Source organism: Zea mays, chromosome 8, assembly GCF_902167145.1.
Source record: "Zea mays cultivar B73 chromosome 8, Zm-B73-REFERENCE-NAM-5.0, whole genome shotgun sequence".
In the NCBI taxonomy this organism is placed as follows: domain Eukaryota; kingdom Viridiplantae; phylum Streptophyta; class Magnoliopsida; order Poales; family Poaceae; genus Zea; species Zea mays.
Window position 1 is genome coordinate 107,029,728 of NC_050103.1, and position 18,957 is coordinate 107,048,684.

Here is an 18,957-nt window from a genome sequence, read left to right on the forward strand (position 1 = left end):
CCAAGGGCGCCAGCCCGACCCGAGGCCTCGGCTGATCGACTCCGGCGTCGGTCCCGCTAACGGACAACCCGGCTAGGCTCCGGCCAACCAGGTTTCATTTTCGAGCCAACTCCGCCTCTATTCATGCTGATATCGCTACCCCTGGCCTCGGCTCGTCGAAGAGCGGCCAAGGGGTCCCTTTAACTAAGCTAGAGGAGCCTCGGACAACAAGGCCGACCGAGCCGAGGGACTCCTACGCCTCCGGGATACGGATACCTCACTCGTCACCTTGACACGAGGCGACTCATACTTGGTGAAGCGGTTCAGATAATTAACAGGCGAGTCTTAGTGCTCGAAAATGAGGAAAAAACACGGCTCCGTGCCAAAATTACATACATGTTCAGGCCCCGAAAGCCGTAATGAACAAAACACTGGCATTCGAAGTGCCATTACAAACGGAACTCCGGTTCCATCCCCACGGGTACGAACAACCCCACAAGATTGGGGAACCCGCGGAGCGATCGCGGGCCGACGGGCGGCCCGCCGCCGCCCGGTCCGGCAACAGCGACAACCACCCCCGCCTCGGGCGACGAAGTAGCTTCAGCAGCAGCTTCGGGGCAGGTGCTACGGCAGAAGGACTCTCGCCCACCGAGGACGAGAGCCAGCCATTCAGGCCGGGAGACGGAGACCCAGGGCTACTGGCGGAGTTGGCAATCTCATCGGTGGAGAAGCCATCTCCGGCTGCCGACGCCTCGAAGCGCGCCGGCAGGTCTTCGCCCTTGCCAGAACCGCCCAGAGCGTGGGCGCCGCCCTCGCGGTACGCGGCGCAACCGTCGTCCGGACGGAGGACGAGGTGTTGCGCCCTGGCTGAGGGACGGTGGCCCGCCTTTCCCAGCATGGCTGGGGGAAGTCTCCGCGAAGCTGGAGGATGTCGTTCTCCCCCAGACGCCAGGGGAAGAAGAGGGCAACCGACCCACGCGGAGACAGCCCCCGACTCGCCTCATCCTCCATCTTGGCCTGGATGACGAAAATCCTTGAGGCCGAGGGAGGGGCAGAGGCCGCAGCCCGGCTCGCTTTCCCCCACCATCCAGCTGGAGGTCACCATCTTGGGTGACCGCCGGTGGAGGGGTGCGGCCGGGCTGCATGATGAAAATCCTTGAAGCTGAACGATGGCTGAAAGGTACCAACTCCCGCGGAGTTGCGTTCCTCCAACGATGAGGCGAAAAGACGGCGGGTATCCCCCATCCGGGGGCTTGGAAGGTGGAAAGACGCGATGCATAAGGGAGCGAGAAGACATGGTCGCCTTCCGAAAGGGGTCGCCCTCCTTTTAAAGGCCGCTCTCCCTACTTGCACCTCCAACCGTCACGGGCTGAGTCTTCTCCAACACGCTCCAAGGCCCTCCCCTGCGGCGCGGGGGCTGGGTCCCGCATGTCATGCAAACCGGCTCAGAGCAGAAGAAGCCAAACCGCCGCGCGTGGTGCGCACGACCGCCCAGCGGTTACAAGTGACCCTCCACTTTTGCCCAGACCAACGGGCGAAAGAGGCGGGCAGCCATGCAGGCGGCATGCAACCGCGCCAAGTGGACGCGCTTCTCTGACTCCTGACACTCCAGCATGGAGGCCCAGGCCCACGCGTCACGCAACCGGCGCGCCGGATGCTGCATGCAAGCAACCGCACCACCACTTGCGCCACCACCGCGCCTCCTCGATTGCGGAACCAATACCGCGACTCGAGGCGACTCAGCGCACGACCCAGCAGCGCCAGCCTGACACGGCGGTCAATGCGGCCAAAAGTGGGCCAGCAGTAATGACGGTGGCAGGCGGGCGGGAGCAACGGTCACGTCGTCAGCCAAGCTCACGTCCCATCCGGGGTAGCAAGAGAACCCCCTCTCACGGCGTGAAGACGACGCGCCCGTGATCCGTTCCTCGAACGGCCCGCGCACGCGCAACGGCCGCCCCGCCAACCGCTCGCCCCGTCGCATTAACTCCGCGGCAGGACAGGCGGCGCTTCAGGCAGGAGAAGCGGGCGACGCTTCGCCTTTGCCGAAATAACCGCGCCGAAAAAGGTACGCTGCGCCGTTCGATTTCGTATCCTTTTCTTTTTTTCCTCTTTCTCTATCTCTTGCAACAGGGACCGGGAAAGGGGGATACCCCGAAAAGGATCCTTCCCCGTGAAGGAACCAGGCTCCGAGCCTCCCTACTGATCAGAGGTTCGAAGGCTGGCCCCCCGAAGGGTTCAACAGCCGCCTCAGATCGCGTGGGCCCTACACCCACTATTGGTCAGAGGTTCGAAGGCCGGCCCCCTGAAGGGTTCCACGGCCGCCTCAGGCTACTCGGGCTCCGCGCCCATTACTGATCAGGGGTTCGAAGGCTGGCCCCCGAAGGGTTCACAGCCGCCTCAGACGCCGAGCGAGGGATGACCAGGGGTACGTTCGATACATAACCAAGGCTCGGGCTGCGCTCCCGAGGTACCCTAGGACATTTCCGAGACCAGCGGGAGCGATCTTGTAATGGAATCCCATCGGAGGGAGGCATCGAGCCCTCGGACCCCGTCGCCAGGGGACCGGGTCCGGCAGATCACCCGCAGGTACTTTTGGGCGTGCCTCTGGGCCCCTAGCCGACCCCTAACGAACGGGGCACAGACGTCCACTCGGATTACCCGCTTGCAGCTCACCGGAGACACCATGTTCGGTGCCCATCGAGGGTAACATGGCGCTTTCCCCCCTCCTCCTTGCGGAAAGGCGACGCAGGGGCGTATATAAAAAAGCCGAGTCTGTCCCTGATCGCCCTCTCGCCCTGTGCAGAGGCTCGGGGGCTGCTCTCGCAAACCCGGCTCCGGCCAAACCGTTGACAGCGTCAACATACCAGCCCGAGAACTTGGGCCCCGACCGTACACCCGGGCTACGGCCAGTTCGCATGAGGGAACAACCAGACCAGCCGAAGCATTACGCAAGGCATTAAGACCTCGAAGGAGTGAAACCACTCCTCCGAGGCCTCGGGGGCTACACCCGGTGGGTGCGCTCGCGCGCACCCACCGGAACAAAATGCAACCGAAAAGGCTGGTCCCCTTGCAAAAAAGTGCGACGAAAGCCTCCAAGCGAGTGCTGACACTCCCTTCGAGGCTCGGGGGCTACTGTCGGGGACCATAATTAGGGGTACCCTCAAGACTCCTAATTCTCAGCTGGTAACCCCCATCAGCATAAAGCTGCAAAGGCCTGATGGGTGCGATTAAGTCAGGGATCGGTCCATTCAAGGGACTTGATCGCGCCTCGCCCGAGCCTAGCCTCGGACAAGGGCAGCCGACCCCGGAGGTTTTCCGTCTCACCCGAGGCCCCCCTCCGACGGCGGACACATCTCCGGCTCGCTCGAGGCCCTGCCTTCGCTAAGAAGCAACCCTGACTAAATCGCCGCACCAACCGACCAAATCGCAGGGGCATTTAATGCAAAGGTAGCCTGACACCTTTATCCTAACGCGCGCCCTCCGGCAGAGCCGAAGTGACCGCCGTCACTTCGCCGCTCCACTGACTGGCCTGACAGAAGGACAGCGCCGCCTGCGCCACTCCGAATGCAGCGCCACTTGACAGAGTGAGACTGACAGGCAGTCAGGCCCTGCCAAAGGCGCCATAGGAAGCTCCGCTCCGCCCGACCCAGGGCTCGGACTCGGGCTAAGACCCGGAAGACGGCGAACTCCGCTCTGCCCGACCCAGGGCTCGGACTCGGGCTAAGACCCGGAAGACGGCGAACTCCGTTCTGCCCGACCCAGGGCTCGGACTCGGGCTCAGCCCCAGAAGACGACGAACTCCGCTCTGCCCGACCCCAGGGCTCGGACTCCGCCCTGGCCTCTGCCGACGACCTCCGCCTCGCCCGACCCAGGGGCTCGGACTCGGCCTCGGCCATGGAAGACAGACTCGACCTCGGCTTCGGAGGAGCCTCCACGTCGCCCAACCTAGGGCGCAGACCAGCCACGTCAACAGGAAGCGCCATCATCACCCTACCCCGAGCTGACTCGGGCCGCAGAGAACAAGACCGGTGTCCTATCTGGCTAGCTCCACCAGATAGGCAATGATGGCGCCCCGCATGCTCTGTGACGACGACGGCTCTCAGCTCTCTTACGGAAGCAGGAGGACGTCAGCAAGGACTCGACCGCTCCGACAGCTGTCCCTCCACCAGGCTCCATCGCTCCTCCGACGGCCACGACATCACACCAGCTGGGTGCCAAGATCTCTCCGGCTGCCACATTGGCATGTACTTAGGGCGCTAGCTCTCCCCCGCTAGACACGTAGCACTCTGCTACACCCCCATTGTACACCTGGATCCTCTCCTTACGCCTATAAAAGGAAGGACCAGGGCCCTCTTAGAGAAGGTTGGCCGCGCGGGGACGAGGACGAGACAGGCGCTCTCCTGGGGCCGCTCGCTTCCCTCTCCCGCGTGGACGCTTGTAACCCCCTACTGCAAGCGCACCCGACCTGGGCGCGGGACGAACACGAAGGCCGCGGGATTCCCACCTCTCTCACGCCGGACTCCGGCCGCCTCGCTCCTTTCCCCCCTTCGCGCTCGCCCACGCGCTCGACCCATCTGGGCTGGGGCACGCGGCACTCACTCGTCGGCTTAGGGACCCCCCGGTCTCGAAACGCCGACAAAACTGTTGTGGATCTCAAACTCAAAGCGGCATGTAGGGCTACACAAGTTTCAGGATCCGCAACATGTTTTGGTTCGTCCCTGGATGTCGTGCCATTTGCAAGCATAGCTTGATTGTGTCATTTACCGAACCAGGCCCGTCCGGTGGCACTGGAATGGATGAATCTAAGGCCTTGTTCGTTTTTGTCGGATTGTACCCGGAATCGTTCCAGCTAATCAAAGTTTATATAAATTAGAGAAGTAATCCAATTAGGAATCGTTCTGACCCACCAATCCGACACAAACGAACAAGGCATAATGCCACTCCAACTCCGTTGCGGCATCCATTAATCATCAAGATGGGCAGATCTTGCCTGTTTTGCACGCACATGGTTCTCTAAAAAAAGGGGGGGGCTGGGGAAGTGCCTCCTGCTAACACATGGTTCGCCAGCCGTCGGATAAAAATTCCCCCTGGCGCGGCGAGGAGCGAAAGGCGCCGGGCCGGATGGATGGGTAGCTAGCTAAGCTAGCTAGCTAGCTATACATTCCCCACCTGGCGCCCGGACCAGCGAGCTGAGCACGGCGCGCAGACCAACTGTTGATCCAGGGCTCCAGGCCCAGCCGCCCAGCTCGCTCGCCAGAGAGGTGCGTGCTGCTCAGGAAAGGCAGGCTCAGCTAGCTGCTGCGGCGTTGCTAGATCCTAGCTTTTGTCCTAGCTGTTGCGTCTGCCCTTTTTCCTGATTCCTCCACCAGATCTGGGCGGCAGGCGAAAGCATCAGCGTACTACGAGCGAACCGGCTGGGGTTTTTTCCCCTCTCCCGCAGAGCACGTGAGCAGCAGCGTGTGCGTGCAAGAGAACCAGGGGAAGTAGAATGGTGGCTGGATCGGCGACGAAATGTGCCCCTCCGGTGCCGCGTTCCGTGCCCGCCATCATTGATCATGCCGCATGCCTACTCTCCGGCCGGTCTTTGTTCATCGACGGCGCGACAAGTAACAGTGACTCCGGCGGCCGGGTCATCGAACACCACGTCCGACGACCTCAGATCGGCCGTGCCGTGAGCCCGTGGAGCAGCTAGCTCGTGCAAGCTGGTGATGTGGATCGTGCCCTCCGGTGGCGAAGGTGAACCGAACCAAGGCAAGCCCGTGCTGCTCCATCTCCATGCCATGGCGGCACGTCCCCGAGGCGACGGGACAGGGAGGCCGCTGGCTCGCTCACCTGAACAACAAAACCCACACACCTCGCTCGCGCGCCTGGTCCTGGTCGCTCTCGTGGTCACGTCGTATAAAAGCCTAGTCATACCTGCCGCCTGGCCTGTCCAATGAGACACACAAATGCAAGTACAGTACTAGTAGTATGCAACACCTTGGTTTCTTCTCCATCCGATTCTCTCTCTCTCTCTTCCCAAGCAAAGCATTCTGTGCTTCTGTCCTCCAGCCTAGGGTTGGTAGGCAAGTGTTGGAAACCGCTAAAAAAGCAATTGCGCCGCACCAAAGACCACACCACTGGCGATAAACTAATCCAGATTTAGATGCACCCGTCACACATCAGGGTATCCAATCAGAGGGAGTAGGAGGAAGGGATGAGCTCCTCTCTTTCTTAACAGCGACATCTGTTAGGGAGAGAAGAAGGGGAAAAAAAACCAGAGACGCGATGCAGAGCATTAAGACCACATACAACGGTTGTCTATAGTATGTGAATTATCCGTTTACACATACAATATAAATAACAACTAAAACAGTGAGTTATCCGTCTACACATACCGTCTACACATCTGTTTTAGACTGGCTCCAACAGGCCAGCTATTTGGCAAGGCAAAGCTAATTTAGCTCCAATAGCCCAGCTATCCAGCCCAGCCAAATTACATGGGAGGAGAGAGAACCGGCAAATTAGCTGGCCTAGACACGCCAGCCATTCTTCAACCGTCACGCTCACCTCGCGAGGGAACCGGCGGGCAGCGGCTCCACGAGATCTGCGACGGCGCGGCTCCATCGACGACCAGGTACTTCCCCAGTTCTCTTCCCCGTCTTTCCCCTTGGATCCGGCACCATCAGAGTAAACCACGCCAAGGGTGTCCAGGAGGAGCACGGCGGCGACGAACTCCTTCGCAAGCAGTCGAGCGGGTCACCATGCCGGAGGCTTTGCTCCCTCGCCGTCTCCTCCACGAATCCCCATCAATCGCCTCCATGAAGTCTGGTTTGTAGATCTAGGTGCGGTCCTTCATGACTGAGTTGCAGTGGGACCTAGATCTACGATTCAACCAACTATGGCCTCTGATTCATGTTTCCCTTGCTCTAGCTGAAGTCGATTTTATTCGATTAGATGATGACCTGCTGCAGCCTATAGCAACGTGTGTTGTGGCTGTGTTCTAAAACACTAGTTTGTTTATTGCATTCCATTTTGCTTGCTATGTCCTGTGGTTTAATAATCATGAAACCTTGTCTACTTGCTTGCAGTTCTGAAGTTTTGGAGTTGTTTAAGAAACAAAAAAATGTTTAACAAATGATACGCTTATTATTTCAGGATGGACAACCAGTTCAACTCCGAAGAGTGGTCGCTCCCTGTAGCCTCAGCCATGATGGAACTTGAGAAGGTATGTTTCCTTTTTTTATTTTAGGTTACGCTTACCATTCTTTTTCTGCTTGATTAATCGAAGTTTAATTTATTTCAGTACAACCTTACTGGTGCATTTACTAGATCAATGCATAACATGGGTGTACCAATTCAGCCTGTGAACCTTGCTATTAATGCATCATCTCGTCATCATCCCACTGAGGACCCAGAGGTTCAAGAAGTCTACAGGAGTCAAGTCTCAAACAACAAGGGAAAGAAGAAGGTTGCCCAACGAGGAAAGTCATTCACCAAGGAGGAAGATAGAGCAATTTGCTCAGCGTTTTTGCATGTTAGCACAGATCCTATTGTAGGTAAGTTGTGGCCCATGACTTAAGTACTCCACATTTTCAATTTTCAAACCCTTATATGAGACATGCTACTTCATGTTACGACTACAGGAACTAACCAATCTGCATCTGGGTATTATACAAGAATGCATCGACACTTCATGGAGAACATTGGAGTGGGTAGTAATAGGACTAAGGTTTCCATAGAAAATCGGTGGACCACAATTCAGAAGGCCGTCAATAAATTTTGTGGTTTCTTTGCTGCAATTGAAAGAAGAAATGAAAGCGGCAAGAATGAGCAGGACAGGGTACACCATTTTATACATGACTCCAACTTTTACACATTTTTGTAATGTTGATTTTTGCAGCAATGAATTTTTTGCTTTGGACAGATTAATGATGACATTCGGATGTATGAGGGAACCGAGCCATGGCAATTCCATCACTGTTGGGTGATTCTTCGAGGAGAGCCGAAGTGGCATGAGAAGATGGCGGAGAGTAACACGAGTCAAAAAGTTAACCAAAAGCATTCCCTTAATGACTCTGAAATAGAAATAAATTCTATGCACACCAATAGTGCAATCCCTGAACGACCTGAAGGAAGGGACAACGCCAAAAAGAGATGTCGGGTAATGGCTGATACCTCGTCGTCAAGTACAGCTGTGGAAATGCTACAAAAAATGCATGAAAGAGGAGAGAAGAATGACGAGAAGGAAGACCAGTTGAGGCAAGAAATGTTCCAGATGGAAAGAGAGAGGCTCGAGTTGCAAAAGCTGAACTGGGAGAAGAAATGGGCAATAATGGAGTCCAATGCCAAGTTGCGACAGAATGAGTATGAGTTAAATCAGTGGAATGCAGATCTTTTAGTCATGTCACAGGATCTTGACAAGTTGGCTCCACCATTGCGTGCGATGTACGAGCAAAAACAAATGGAGATCATGAAGAGAAGAGGCATCAACACCCCTTCAGCTAGTTAATCCTAAGCTATTATATGAGGGTTGTACGAGACTTGTGTATGTGAATTTGTTTCCAGTGAAGTTGTTTGATTGTTAAGCTTGTTTGATCAGATACACCTATTCGTGTCTCATGTACCCAGAGTTAATTTGTTAAGACTTGTGTATGTGACTGCTTCTGTTGTTCAGTGAAGTTGTTTGAGTGTTAAACTTGTTTGATCAGATACACATATTCATGGCTCATGTATTAGAGTTAATTTGTCTAAGTTACAATGTATTTACAATAAAATAGTTATATATTATATATATAACTGAGTCTGCAACTATATTTACAATAAAGCAACTATATATAACTGAGACTACTACTGATATTTTAGAGCAGCAACAAAAGCAAATCTCCAGAAACTCCATCTGGTTAAACCAACAAAAGTCATTCTCCAGGACGTGTTTCTAGCTACCAACAGAAGCTTACTACCGGCCTTGTCTGTTTGCAAAAGGTCCTGCATTGTTGCCGTAGAGATGCCAAATGTGTTCCATGAGGTCTTTTTGCAATCTGTTAAACACGACCTTGTCAAGAATTTTGGTATACGATGTAATCAGCTGAGAAATTTCTGGCACATCTCTATTTTGAGAAATTGGAGGGTCTGAAGACCTCTCAAACTCATGGTGATCACTGTACAAATTTCTTTCGTCTTCAATCACCATGTTATGTAGAATAACACATGCATGCATGATGTTGTTTAGATCACTTTGGCTCCACAGCCTAGCAGGGTTATAAATTATCCTGAATTTGGACCGAAGCACCCCAAAAGCTCGTTCAACATCCTTCCTTGCTGACTCTTGTGTCTGTGCATATATTCTTTCCTTTCGACTAACTGGCTCACTATATGTTTTTACCAATGTAGCCCAATCAGGATATATTCTGTCAGCAAGATAATAACCCATGTTATACTTGGTTCCATTAACATGGAACTCAGTTTGTGGTCTCTGTCCAACAGCAAGGTCATCAAAAATAGGAGACCTGTGGAGCACATTGATGTCGTTATGGGAGCCAGGCAATCCAAAAAATGCATGCCATATGTGTAGGTCTTGCGTAGCAACAGCCTCCAAGATTATGGTTGGTTTGCCTTTGCGCCCCCTGTACTGACCTTGCCATGAGGTCGGGCAATTAGACCATTCCCAATGCATACAATCAATACTGCCAATCATCCCAGGAAAACCTCGAGCCTCATTGACTTGTAAAATGGTTTCAAGCTCACTTGTTGTCGGTGGCCGCAAATGTTCAGACTCATAAACAGAAATGATGGTTCTCACAAATTGCTTCACAGTCTCTAAAACTGTTGACTCGGCCATGCGATACGTGTCGTCAAATGAATCAGCTAGACTTCCATATGAAAGCATCCTCATAGCCACAAGGCATTTATGAATGGGATGGAAACCCTTATGCCCGGAAGCATTCGCACGTTGAAGAAAATAAGAATTCTTCTCGGTAATCTTGTGGACCATGTCGAGGAATAAAGACTTCCTCATTCTAAATCTATGCATGAGAAAACAATATGTTAGCAATTACTTTATAGAATTTTTACATATTGACAAGGGCAGCAGCAAAGGGTTGCATACCGTCGCCGAAAGTTCTCTTCGCTGTACAAAGGATCATCAACAAAGTAATCTCTCATGATTTGTGCAAAAGCTGCTTCTCTATCGCGACACATAAATTTATGTCCTGGAATCGAACCACCTCTCCTACGTTTAGAAGGTTCCAAAGCCGCGATGATAGAAGCTACCATGCAGTGTTCATCTTTCTTCCGTTTATTCTGCCTAAGATGCGAGTCTTTCAGGCAGGACCAAGCTGTCATTTTCGAGAAGTCTGAACAACACAGATTACACATACAATTTTATTATGGAGATAATACAAATGCTTTTGTGAAATCTGCGAGGATTGAGCAAATAATACAAAAAATTGTGTTCAAAGTTTATAATTATGCAGGGATAATACAAATGCAGGGATAATACAAAAGCATTTCCATCCGCTGCATTTTACCAGTCATTCTTCAGCTCTGCATCGAGGTCGCCTTCCCCTCCTCTAGTTGTCCCCAGAAACCGTGTCCCCTACTCTCTCTCTCTATCTCTCTTCTCCCCTCGATCAACAGCAACAGCAGCGGTCAGAAGCTTCCGTCGCGACAACTCCAGACCTGCTGGTCTTCCCCTCTCCTAGTCGGCGCGAATCCGATTGCTGGAGTAGTGGAGTTGAAGGCTGTACGACGAGCTGTGGGCTAGAGGCTGTGAATATCTTCTTTCACTGCCGAGGCACTGTGTCGTGTTGCGGATGCGTGGGTGGGAGACGGCAACAGCCGCGAGGAAGACGAAGGGACGCGATTTTGGGTGTGTCCAAGCGAGGGAAAACAGGATGTCTTGGAGATTTGGCGGGAGAGCAAGTTGGGCCAACGGTCACAGCCATTTTAGCTGCTTTGTTGTAAACAACAAATCTGTTATGGGCCAGGTAAAATGCAGGGATGAAAATGGCTGGGCAATATGGCTGTCCATTGTTGGAGTTAGCCTTAGTTGATATTTATATTGTACAGACAATATAAATAACAACTAAAACAGTGAGTTATCCGTTTACATCGTCTACACATTTTTTAATTTGTATGTAGAACAAAGACCAAAACAGTTATACAGTGACTGTCTTACCGTTTTTTGCATTGAAGCACGAGCCCAAGCCGTCTCTCTACAAAAGGACGATCTATGCCTCTCCTCCTTATAAGTACATGGTTAGAGACGCCGTATTTAATACCGCTATATGTACCCGTATACATGTTCGTTTTACTTTAATCTATACCAGCTTCTACTGTTTTTATAGTTTTTTGTCTTTATAAATTACAGCGGTAAGAGCATCTCCAACAACAAACCCTAAAATAGAGTCCTAAAATTTGAAATAGGACCATATTTAGAATGTTTAGGGTCTCAAAAGAAATATTTACTCCAATAGTCAGATCTTAAATAATGCTATTTAGGAAATAAATCATAATTTTAAGAAATAAATGGTTGGAGATTAAGTGGAAATGAGGATAGAGCTCAAGTATATGGGTACTATATTTAGGACCCGAGAGACCGAGCCCTATAACCATTTGATGAGATTTTATAAAATAGGGCCGCTGTTGGAAGAATGTTTTATGGTTTTGAGCCCTATATTTAAAATAGGACCATGTTTATAGCCTCTCTTGGAGATGCTCTAACGGCTGACTTTAATCCGAAGCAAACGACCCATATTTTTTCTCTTCTCAGGGCTACAAATAGAGATGGCCAAACGGGCCGCCCGGCCCGACCCGGGCCCGGCCCACCATGCACGGTTAGAAATTGGACCGGGCCATCTAGCACGGTTAGAAACTGGACCAGGCCGTCTAAGCACGCGGGCTCAATTTTCTGTCCGAGCCCGGCCCGCAGCGGGCCTAAACGGGTCGGGCTGACCCGTTTAGCACGAAAAAGCGGGCTATGCAGGCCGATAAGCACGTTTTAGTGTAAAAATGCGGGTTTAACGGGCTGTGCCGGGCTAGCCCACCGTGCCTAGTTTCCTGTTCGAGCCTGGCCCGCTTATTCGTGCCGGGCCGGCCCAGACCCGCATAGAACCGGGCCGTGACGGGCTCGGATTGAGCCCAAACAGCGGGCTTCGTGCCGGACTCGCGGGCCTCGTGCTTACTGGCCATCTATAGCTATAAACAAGACCTTTGAAGTCGCGCAGATTTACAAAATGGCTCACGGCTACAGTTTTGATCTACAACAAATTAACTCCAGTTTGAGCTGAGGCAGGAACGCAATGTGGTCAAGTGCTGCAACCCTTGCTGCATACGAGTACTATATATCAATCATATAATGACTCTTACCTCCGTCAAAGGATGTGCTGGGAAAGAAAATCGGCAGAGCAGATTAAAGCTCTGAATCTCCACTTCGACGCTCTCAGATCCGATTATCGTACAAGCAGGTCTAATCCTCAGAATTATCCATCTCCATCGTTACCTCTTGGGATCGATCGATTATTCAGCGCTGCCTATATATATACATATTTATCCATATGGAAACAGAAACCTCCTAGTCATGCACAATGGGTCAATGGTTGCTTGCGTCACTTCTCTGACGGGTCACTCGCTGCTCTGAAGCCAAGGTGGTTGCATTGCATTGCATCACTCAAGAACGGAACGGATGATGAGGGTTGTCTCTCTCGACCCTGGAATCTTGGCGCGGCCGCAAAGATTGGAGTCGTTCTCCGATCCGATGATGGTGGAGCCGAGGCGAGAAAGCTGTCGAGTCACACAACAGTTCGTTCGTTGTTCGTTCGTTGTACCCTCTAAATACACCATCATCTCTACGGCTAACTTTATGTCATCGGCAACAAGTCAAGAACAACGGAAGGGAGGAGGGGGGAGAACATGACAAATTGCAGCAGTACACGAACACCAACAGAAACAATGGTGGGCGATGAGACGCTAGTAGGATGGACGGATTGCTAATTCCCAATAATTCTTGAACTATGTGAGATTGAGAGTGAGATGTGGCCGAGCCGGGGGGGGGGGGGGGGGGGGGGGGTGCCTTGCTCGATTTGTATGCCGATCTGTGGGAAGCAGCGGCGGTTGCGCTTGCGCTTGCGCAGCAGAGGGAGAGTGGGGGGCGCACAGGAAGCCAACGAATTTGGAATTCTATGTACCCGAAGAACGAGGGCGGAGGCGACCGCCCGCAGTCGCAGTCCGATGCCCGTCGCAGCCGTCGGCCTCAGTGGTCCCCGGACGTCGGGAACAGCGTGAGCTCGCGGCGGCCGCCGCCGCCGCCGCTGCCGCCAGCGCCTCGGTCCATCTCGTCGGCGAAGGAGGAGGGCGCGATCATCCCCATCCCCATCCCGGCGGCGGCGCTGGCCATGCGGTGGTGGTGCATCCCGGGCGGCGCGACGCGGCTCAGGAAGCCGTGGTCGAAACCGGGCCCGGCGGCGGCGGCGTAGTGGGCGAGCGGGCGCGCGGCCGGGTGGTGGAAGTGGCCGATCTGCGGCGCTCGGTGGTGGTGGTGCGCGGCGCCGGAGCCCATGGGGGAGAAGGGCGGGTAGGTGTCGGCGGCGGGCGCGCGGTGGGCCGGCGGGAGGAAGGGGACGGGCCCCGTGGCGAAGAGGTGCTCGGTGGCGGCGTCGGTGGCGGAGCCGGAGCCGGAGGAGTGGCTGCCCCCTCCCCCGCCGCCGCCGAGCCCCTGCATGCGCTTGAGGTAGAGGCGGTACTTCTGGAGGTGGGACGCGACGTTCTCGCGCGTGAGGCCGTCGACGCTCATGAGCTGCATTATGGTCTTGGGCACGGCGTTCTTGATGCCGAGCTGCGCCACGGCGTCCACGAAGCGCTTGTGCAGCTGCGGCGTCCACACGAGGCGCGGGCGCTTGAGCGTCCGCGCCGGCTCGTCGCCGCCCCCGCCCCCGCCCCCGCCGCTGGATCCCGCGGCCGACGACGCGCCGCCGCCGTTGATGTCGGGGACGGGGCCCGCCCCGCCGGCGCCGTGCGTCGTGATGTCGAAGGCCACGGCGAGATCGGGCGTGATGAGCGTCTGCGTGAGCGGCATCAGCTCGTCCGGCCGCGGGAGCTGCTGCTCCTGCTCCTCGCCGCGCGCGAACCAGCTGGGCTCCTCCTCCTCCCTCATGGCCGCGGCTTCTTCCTCTGCTCTCTCCTGACGGACGGGCAGAGCAATTCTTGCAGCTCACTCGAGCGAGTCGACGCCGGCGGCAGCGGCAGCCAGCAGGAGCAACGAGCAAGCGAGGAGGGGAGTAGGGGTTACTTCGAGGTGGATCTCTCTTCTTCTAGCTTTCCTGCCCTTCTCTCTCCTCTCCTTTCTCTCCCTTGTCTCTCGCGTGTGTGTTTAGGGAGGAAGGGTGTTTTCGCCTGTTGCTGCTGCTGCTACAGCTGCCGTGCCATGATATCCTCAAGTCTTCTGTTCCTCATGCTGCTGCTGCTGATGATAAGCGAGAGAGGAGAATCTTGGGTGCTGAGCTGACCTGCTTTTATTTTTAGTGGCCTGCCCGCCCCCTTCGCCCAATCGTAATTTTGTGCCTTCCCAAAACCCAAACCAGTTTTGAGTCCCATTATTCGGGAGCAGCGGTTAATAAGTAGATTTCGCCCAGAACAGTTCTTCTCGCGGGGGATTACGACTGGACTGACGAGACTGCAGTAGTACAACTGTACAAGCGAGTAAGACTTAGGAATGGATGAAATGATCGTGTCTCATCGGTTCGTGGTCAGTTCGGTTTAGTTTGTTTAAAGTTTTTAATGAGGTAAGTTGATATCTTTGCTCGGTTCGTTAACGAGTCAACTCAGTTTGATAATGAGCCAGCTCGTAAGTTAAACGAACTACCATATTTAGCAAAACGAAACTATAAACATATCATTTACGTAATAATTGATAAGCATGTTATATGTACGTGTGAAGTCTATTACATATGAGTTAAACTAATGATTGACTAATGAACTATGTTCATGTGTTAAATTGGTCTATGTGAATATAACTATGAATTACTTGAGTGTGAATTGTGAATGAATGAGTTGTGTTAATTTGGTGTTACATTGAGGTGGTCTATAAAACTATAAGTATAATTATTATTGTTAAATTAGTTTAAAATTAACTAGAAATTAATTATTATTTACATATTATTTTTTATACTCTATCTCATGAGCTAAACGGGCGAGCTGAGCTGACTCTACGATTCATTACCTTAACAAATCAAACTAGCTAATTAACTTAACAAGTCAGCTTGAATTTGGACCAATCGAGTCGAGTCGAGCTGGCTCTGTATCCCGCTCTACTAGCAAGCAAGGCTAGATGCGGGGAGCGGGGAAGCCAAAGCGAACTACGGATGGGCGGTGCGATCTAGGGATGGCAATGGGTACCCGAAACCCGAAACCCGATGGGTAAAAACCCTATTAGGGCACGGGTATGGCGGATTTTGATACCCATGGGTATTTTATTGGGTCATTTGTTATGCCCATCGGGTATGGTGGGCGTGAGTATGTTCTATGTTGCCCCATACCCGCTACCCGATGGGGAACCCGCTAATATATGACACGTGGGTCCGGATTTATATGTCTCATATAAAATGAATGCTATATTTTGTCCACGGTTTTGTAGAATCAATGCTATGTTTTGTGTGATTTGAAGGCATGATATTGCCATTTAATGTTGAATATTGTTGAACATGTGATAAAATTATGTTGGGTTCCATACATTTGTTATGTTGGTACTTATTTTTGCGATTCAAATGATCATGTCTATCGTAATGTTAATGGGTATGGGTACCCGATGGGTACCCGCTACCCATGGTGGGTATGGGTATGGCGTAATTTTGTACCCATGATGGGTAGTGGGTATGGGTATGGGTCAATTTTTTCCTAGTGGGTATGGGTATGGCTTCGTGTGCCCACTGGGTACCTTACCCACTGCCATCCCTAGTGCGATCCAGTGGAGTGAGATGAGAATCGGATGATAATATCTTAGCTGGAGTTTGGTTTGTCCTCATGTGGCCGTGTCGCGCGCCGGATCACACGCACGCACCCACTCTCCTATATTCTTCCATCGGTATACTACTACTATCTTATCTTGTAGTACTATATAATATAGAAGAACTATAGATAGATAGAATCGGAGATGGGACGAATCTCGTTTGTTTGGCTTTGGCTTGCTGCTGGGTCTCGGCATCGTGTTGTGCAGTAGTAACTCCGATGTGGATATCATATCAGCAGCACATCGCGTCGCACCGGTGGATCCTGGATTTGGCAAATGTCGCCTGTCCAGCCGTTAATGCGCGTACGGATGCAGTAGGGTTTGCTTATAGATAATCAGTGTGTTTAGACTGTATTCAACAACGTCCTCTATTTCTATTCTCTATATCTGTTATTTATAGTCTTGTCTAAACGATTCCATCATCTATACCTCATTCATCTTCAATAGCGTATTCTAAATCACGTTCTCTATATGCAAAAACATATATTAGAGACATTTTTATTTTTTATCTTTTTTACATACATATTTGCCATATTCTAAAATATATTGTACATATTTTAATTTTGTTAAACCGATTGTTTAAAGTATTCAAATGGATAGAGTATCGTTTGGAGAAACTCTATATTTAGAGGATCCGACGGCGTCCTCTAAATTTAAAAGACTATTTAGAGGACATTGCTGAAGAGAGTAGATGAACCTTATTTACATGCTCTGTTGGAGAGAGCGTTATTACTAGCCGCAATTTACCGCACACGTAAGTTTAGACAGGTGTGCCACGTCACGAGTATAAAAATGTATAGCCGGGGTTTCGGGGTGTTTGATTTTTAGGTAGTCTCTCAATTTTATTCTATTTTAGTCTTTAAAATTGTCTGGTACGGAAACTGAAATATAGTTTTAGTTTTCGTATTTGTTAATTTATGTACTAAAATGGAATGAAATACATAAGACTAAAAAAAATTAATCCCTACAAACCAAACACCCCTTTATATTATGCTTAATAGAATCTTGTCACATATTTTTACTCTATTACACTCGAGGATGAATAAAACCTTATCTAAACTTAGTTACCTACCTAACACCTGTTATCTTGATCAAACTTGTCTATAATAAAATATGACAATCTATGGCTACCGACCACATTTTCCTCATCGAGTGCTAGCAGTTCTAGATAAAATCTTAACACATGATAGAGAGCACTTCGATTTGTCCAACTACCCTATTATTACCGGTAGCACCGAGGTTGGGTGTATAGTCTTAGCGCTCGCGAAACCGAGAACATTATATTGTACGCTAGCAGTTGCGTTTTTTTTATAACTTGCTAATACGGTTGCGTTGGGAAAAACAAAATTAGAAACTGTGATTTCTAAAAAGGCCCTATAAAGATGGAATTGATGGCAACCGCATTAACGTTGATTTGTTCCTTAATCCTTATAGTTCGGATTGATGATAAATGATTGTCAACGGGTAGTATCTCAGGTTGAGTCGTGGACTAACCAAGACGTGAGCTATGCGTTGTGCAACCATGTCTGTCGGTTTGTGTTGTGCAGGTGTAGAGCATATGTACAGTGATCGACGGTGAAGTACGAGTGCTGGGACTTGATCGAGTGACCAGAGTCGAGCTTGTTTGGAACGGTACTATTTTTACAGTTTTAAAGCAGAAGCGAAAATGTGTTTGAGTGCTACTAATCAAACACATTTTCAAATATCATGATCTATTCAAAACTATAGTATTTTTGGAGTTTTAAAAACTCCACTCATCACCCTAATTTTTCCTTATGTTTCTTCGCGCATGGCCCACCCTTCTGTTCTACTGTACCCATGACTGAGCGATAGATGACATGCTATACATGTTGGTGTATTTCCTTCACACTTCCAAACAGACTATGGTGTTTTTGAAAACCGTGGTTTTTGTGGTGGTTTTGAAAACTATAATATTTTTGTCACTAGCAAATGTAAACTATAGTATTTTATTATAAAACTTTGTTGCCAAAAACACTATGATTAGCCGTAGTGACTGATATCTAATACAGTTTAAGAAGTAAAAGAAACAGAGCAAAAGAAACTTTCTATTGCGTGAGTTACAGTTGGGTTGGCCACTGATGTGTGGGTACTTAGATTTAAGTCCATCAGTGATCCAATTGTAGCGTACAATAATACAGAGGGTCCTCTGCTTCCGTTAGAAGGGAGGTAAAAAAAAAACAAAGGCGAAGAGTAGAAGTGTAATGGTTTTTTTTAAAGAACAGGAGGGGGAAAACCCTACTTTTTTTTTTCTTCTCTATTTATTTATGATTGTGGGTAAGTACAAAATAGGGGTAGAGGATAGGAGAAAAGAGAAGGAGGATCTAGGGTGGAATCTGTTGTAGCCATTCTAGGACTGTGCTATCGTATTTTCCTCTCACCCTCTGTATAACCAACAACAGCCCCGTCGTGAAATTTGATTTGCAAGTCTCCATTGTTGGCGCTGTATTTTCAAAAATCCATCCATTCCTGCATTTCCATATACTCCAAGTCTTTAGCACATCACTTCCATGGCGAAAGGTGTGTTTATTTGCTACTTGAGATTATCTGAGGCTCTTTTTGTATTCGATATTCATGGTGCAGATAGACCAATTGGATTTCAGCATGCTTTTGCAACATTGTATCTAATGAAAAGGTGGTAAGGACTTTCCTCCTTTTGCCAAATGCAGTTTTCACACGTATATGACTCCAAATTTATGTTTTTCCTGCATAGCATACTGCATTGGCAATTTTGCCATTATGATTTGTGGGCTTCGCCAATATGTGATCGGACCCATAAATCATAGACACAGATGACCCCACTAGTCATGGACACGAGATGGCATATGTTGGGGCGAAGGCGAACATGCTACCCTTCGCTCGAAGCCTTCGTCGCCTCGCTGCACTGACGAAGACCACATCTACATAGCACGCCCGCGTAAGCGGGAAGCGTCGATCGGATGAAGACCGACGCGGCCCCCTTCGCTCTCTCCGTTGCA

The 18,957-nt window shown here is 50.8% G+C and overlaps 2 protein-coding genes across 7 annotated transcripts; one reads left to right on the forward strand and one right to left on the reverse strand.

The window, feature by feature from the left end:
- Positions 1-6,379: 6,379 nt before the first annotated feature.
- On the forward strand, positions 6,380-8,731 carry LOC100381957 (uncharacterized). Of its 6 annotated transcripts, none has more exons than XM_008656962.4 (5): positions 6,380-6,595; positions 7,117-7,186; positions 7,322-7,517; positions 7,605-7,801; positions 7,886-8,674. In XM_008656962.4, exons 1-5 carry the CDS (start codon positions 6,459-6,461, stop codon positions 8,468-8,470), a joined length of 1,185 nt encoding a protein of 394 aa, XP_008655184.1. In that variant the 5' UTR covers positions 6,380-6,458; the 3' UTR covers positions 8,471-8,674. The 6 variants fall into 6 exon arrangements, with proteins under 6 accessions (XP_008655184.1, NP_001168201.1, XP_035817418.1 ...); NM_001174730.1 differs by having other exon boundaries at positions 6,442-6,595; positions 7,265-7,517; positions 7,886-8,731; XM_035961525.1 differs by having other exon boundaries at positions 6,446-6,595; positions 7,291-7,517.
- A 4,417-nt stretch (positions 8,732-13,148) lies between these two features.
- Positions 13,149-14,420, reverse strand: LOC107548110 (Putative MYB DNA-binding domain superfamily protein). The gene has a single exon (NM_001323268.1). It carries the CDS (start codon positions 14,108-14,110, stop codon positions 13,211-13,213), a length of 900 nt encoding a protein of 299 aa, NP_001310197.1. The 5' UTR covers positions 14,111-14,420; the 3' UTR covers positions 13,149-13,210.
- Between the last annotated feature and the right edge of the window lie 4,537 nt (positions 14,421-18,957).

Bases quoted from the DNA above. Each gene is read 5' to 3' on its own strand.
- LOC100381957 (NM_001174730.1), top strand. From the start codon at position 6,459: ATGGGAGGAGAGAGAACCGGCAAATTAGCTGGCCTAGACACGCCAGCC. The intron at 6,596-7,116 runs GTACTTCCCCAG...TTATTATTTCAG, and splicing joins GCGGCTCCATCGACGACCAG to GATGGACAACCAGTTCAACT. The intron at 7,518-7,604 runs GTAAGTTGTGGC...TTACGACTACAG, and splicing joins TAGCACAGATCCTATTGTAG to GAACTAACCAATCTGCATCT.
- LOC107548110 (NM_001323268.1), bottom strand. From the start codon at position 14,110: ATGAGGGAGGAGGAGGAGCCCAGCTGGTTCGCGCGCGGCGAGGAGCAG.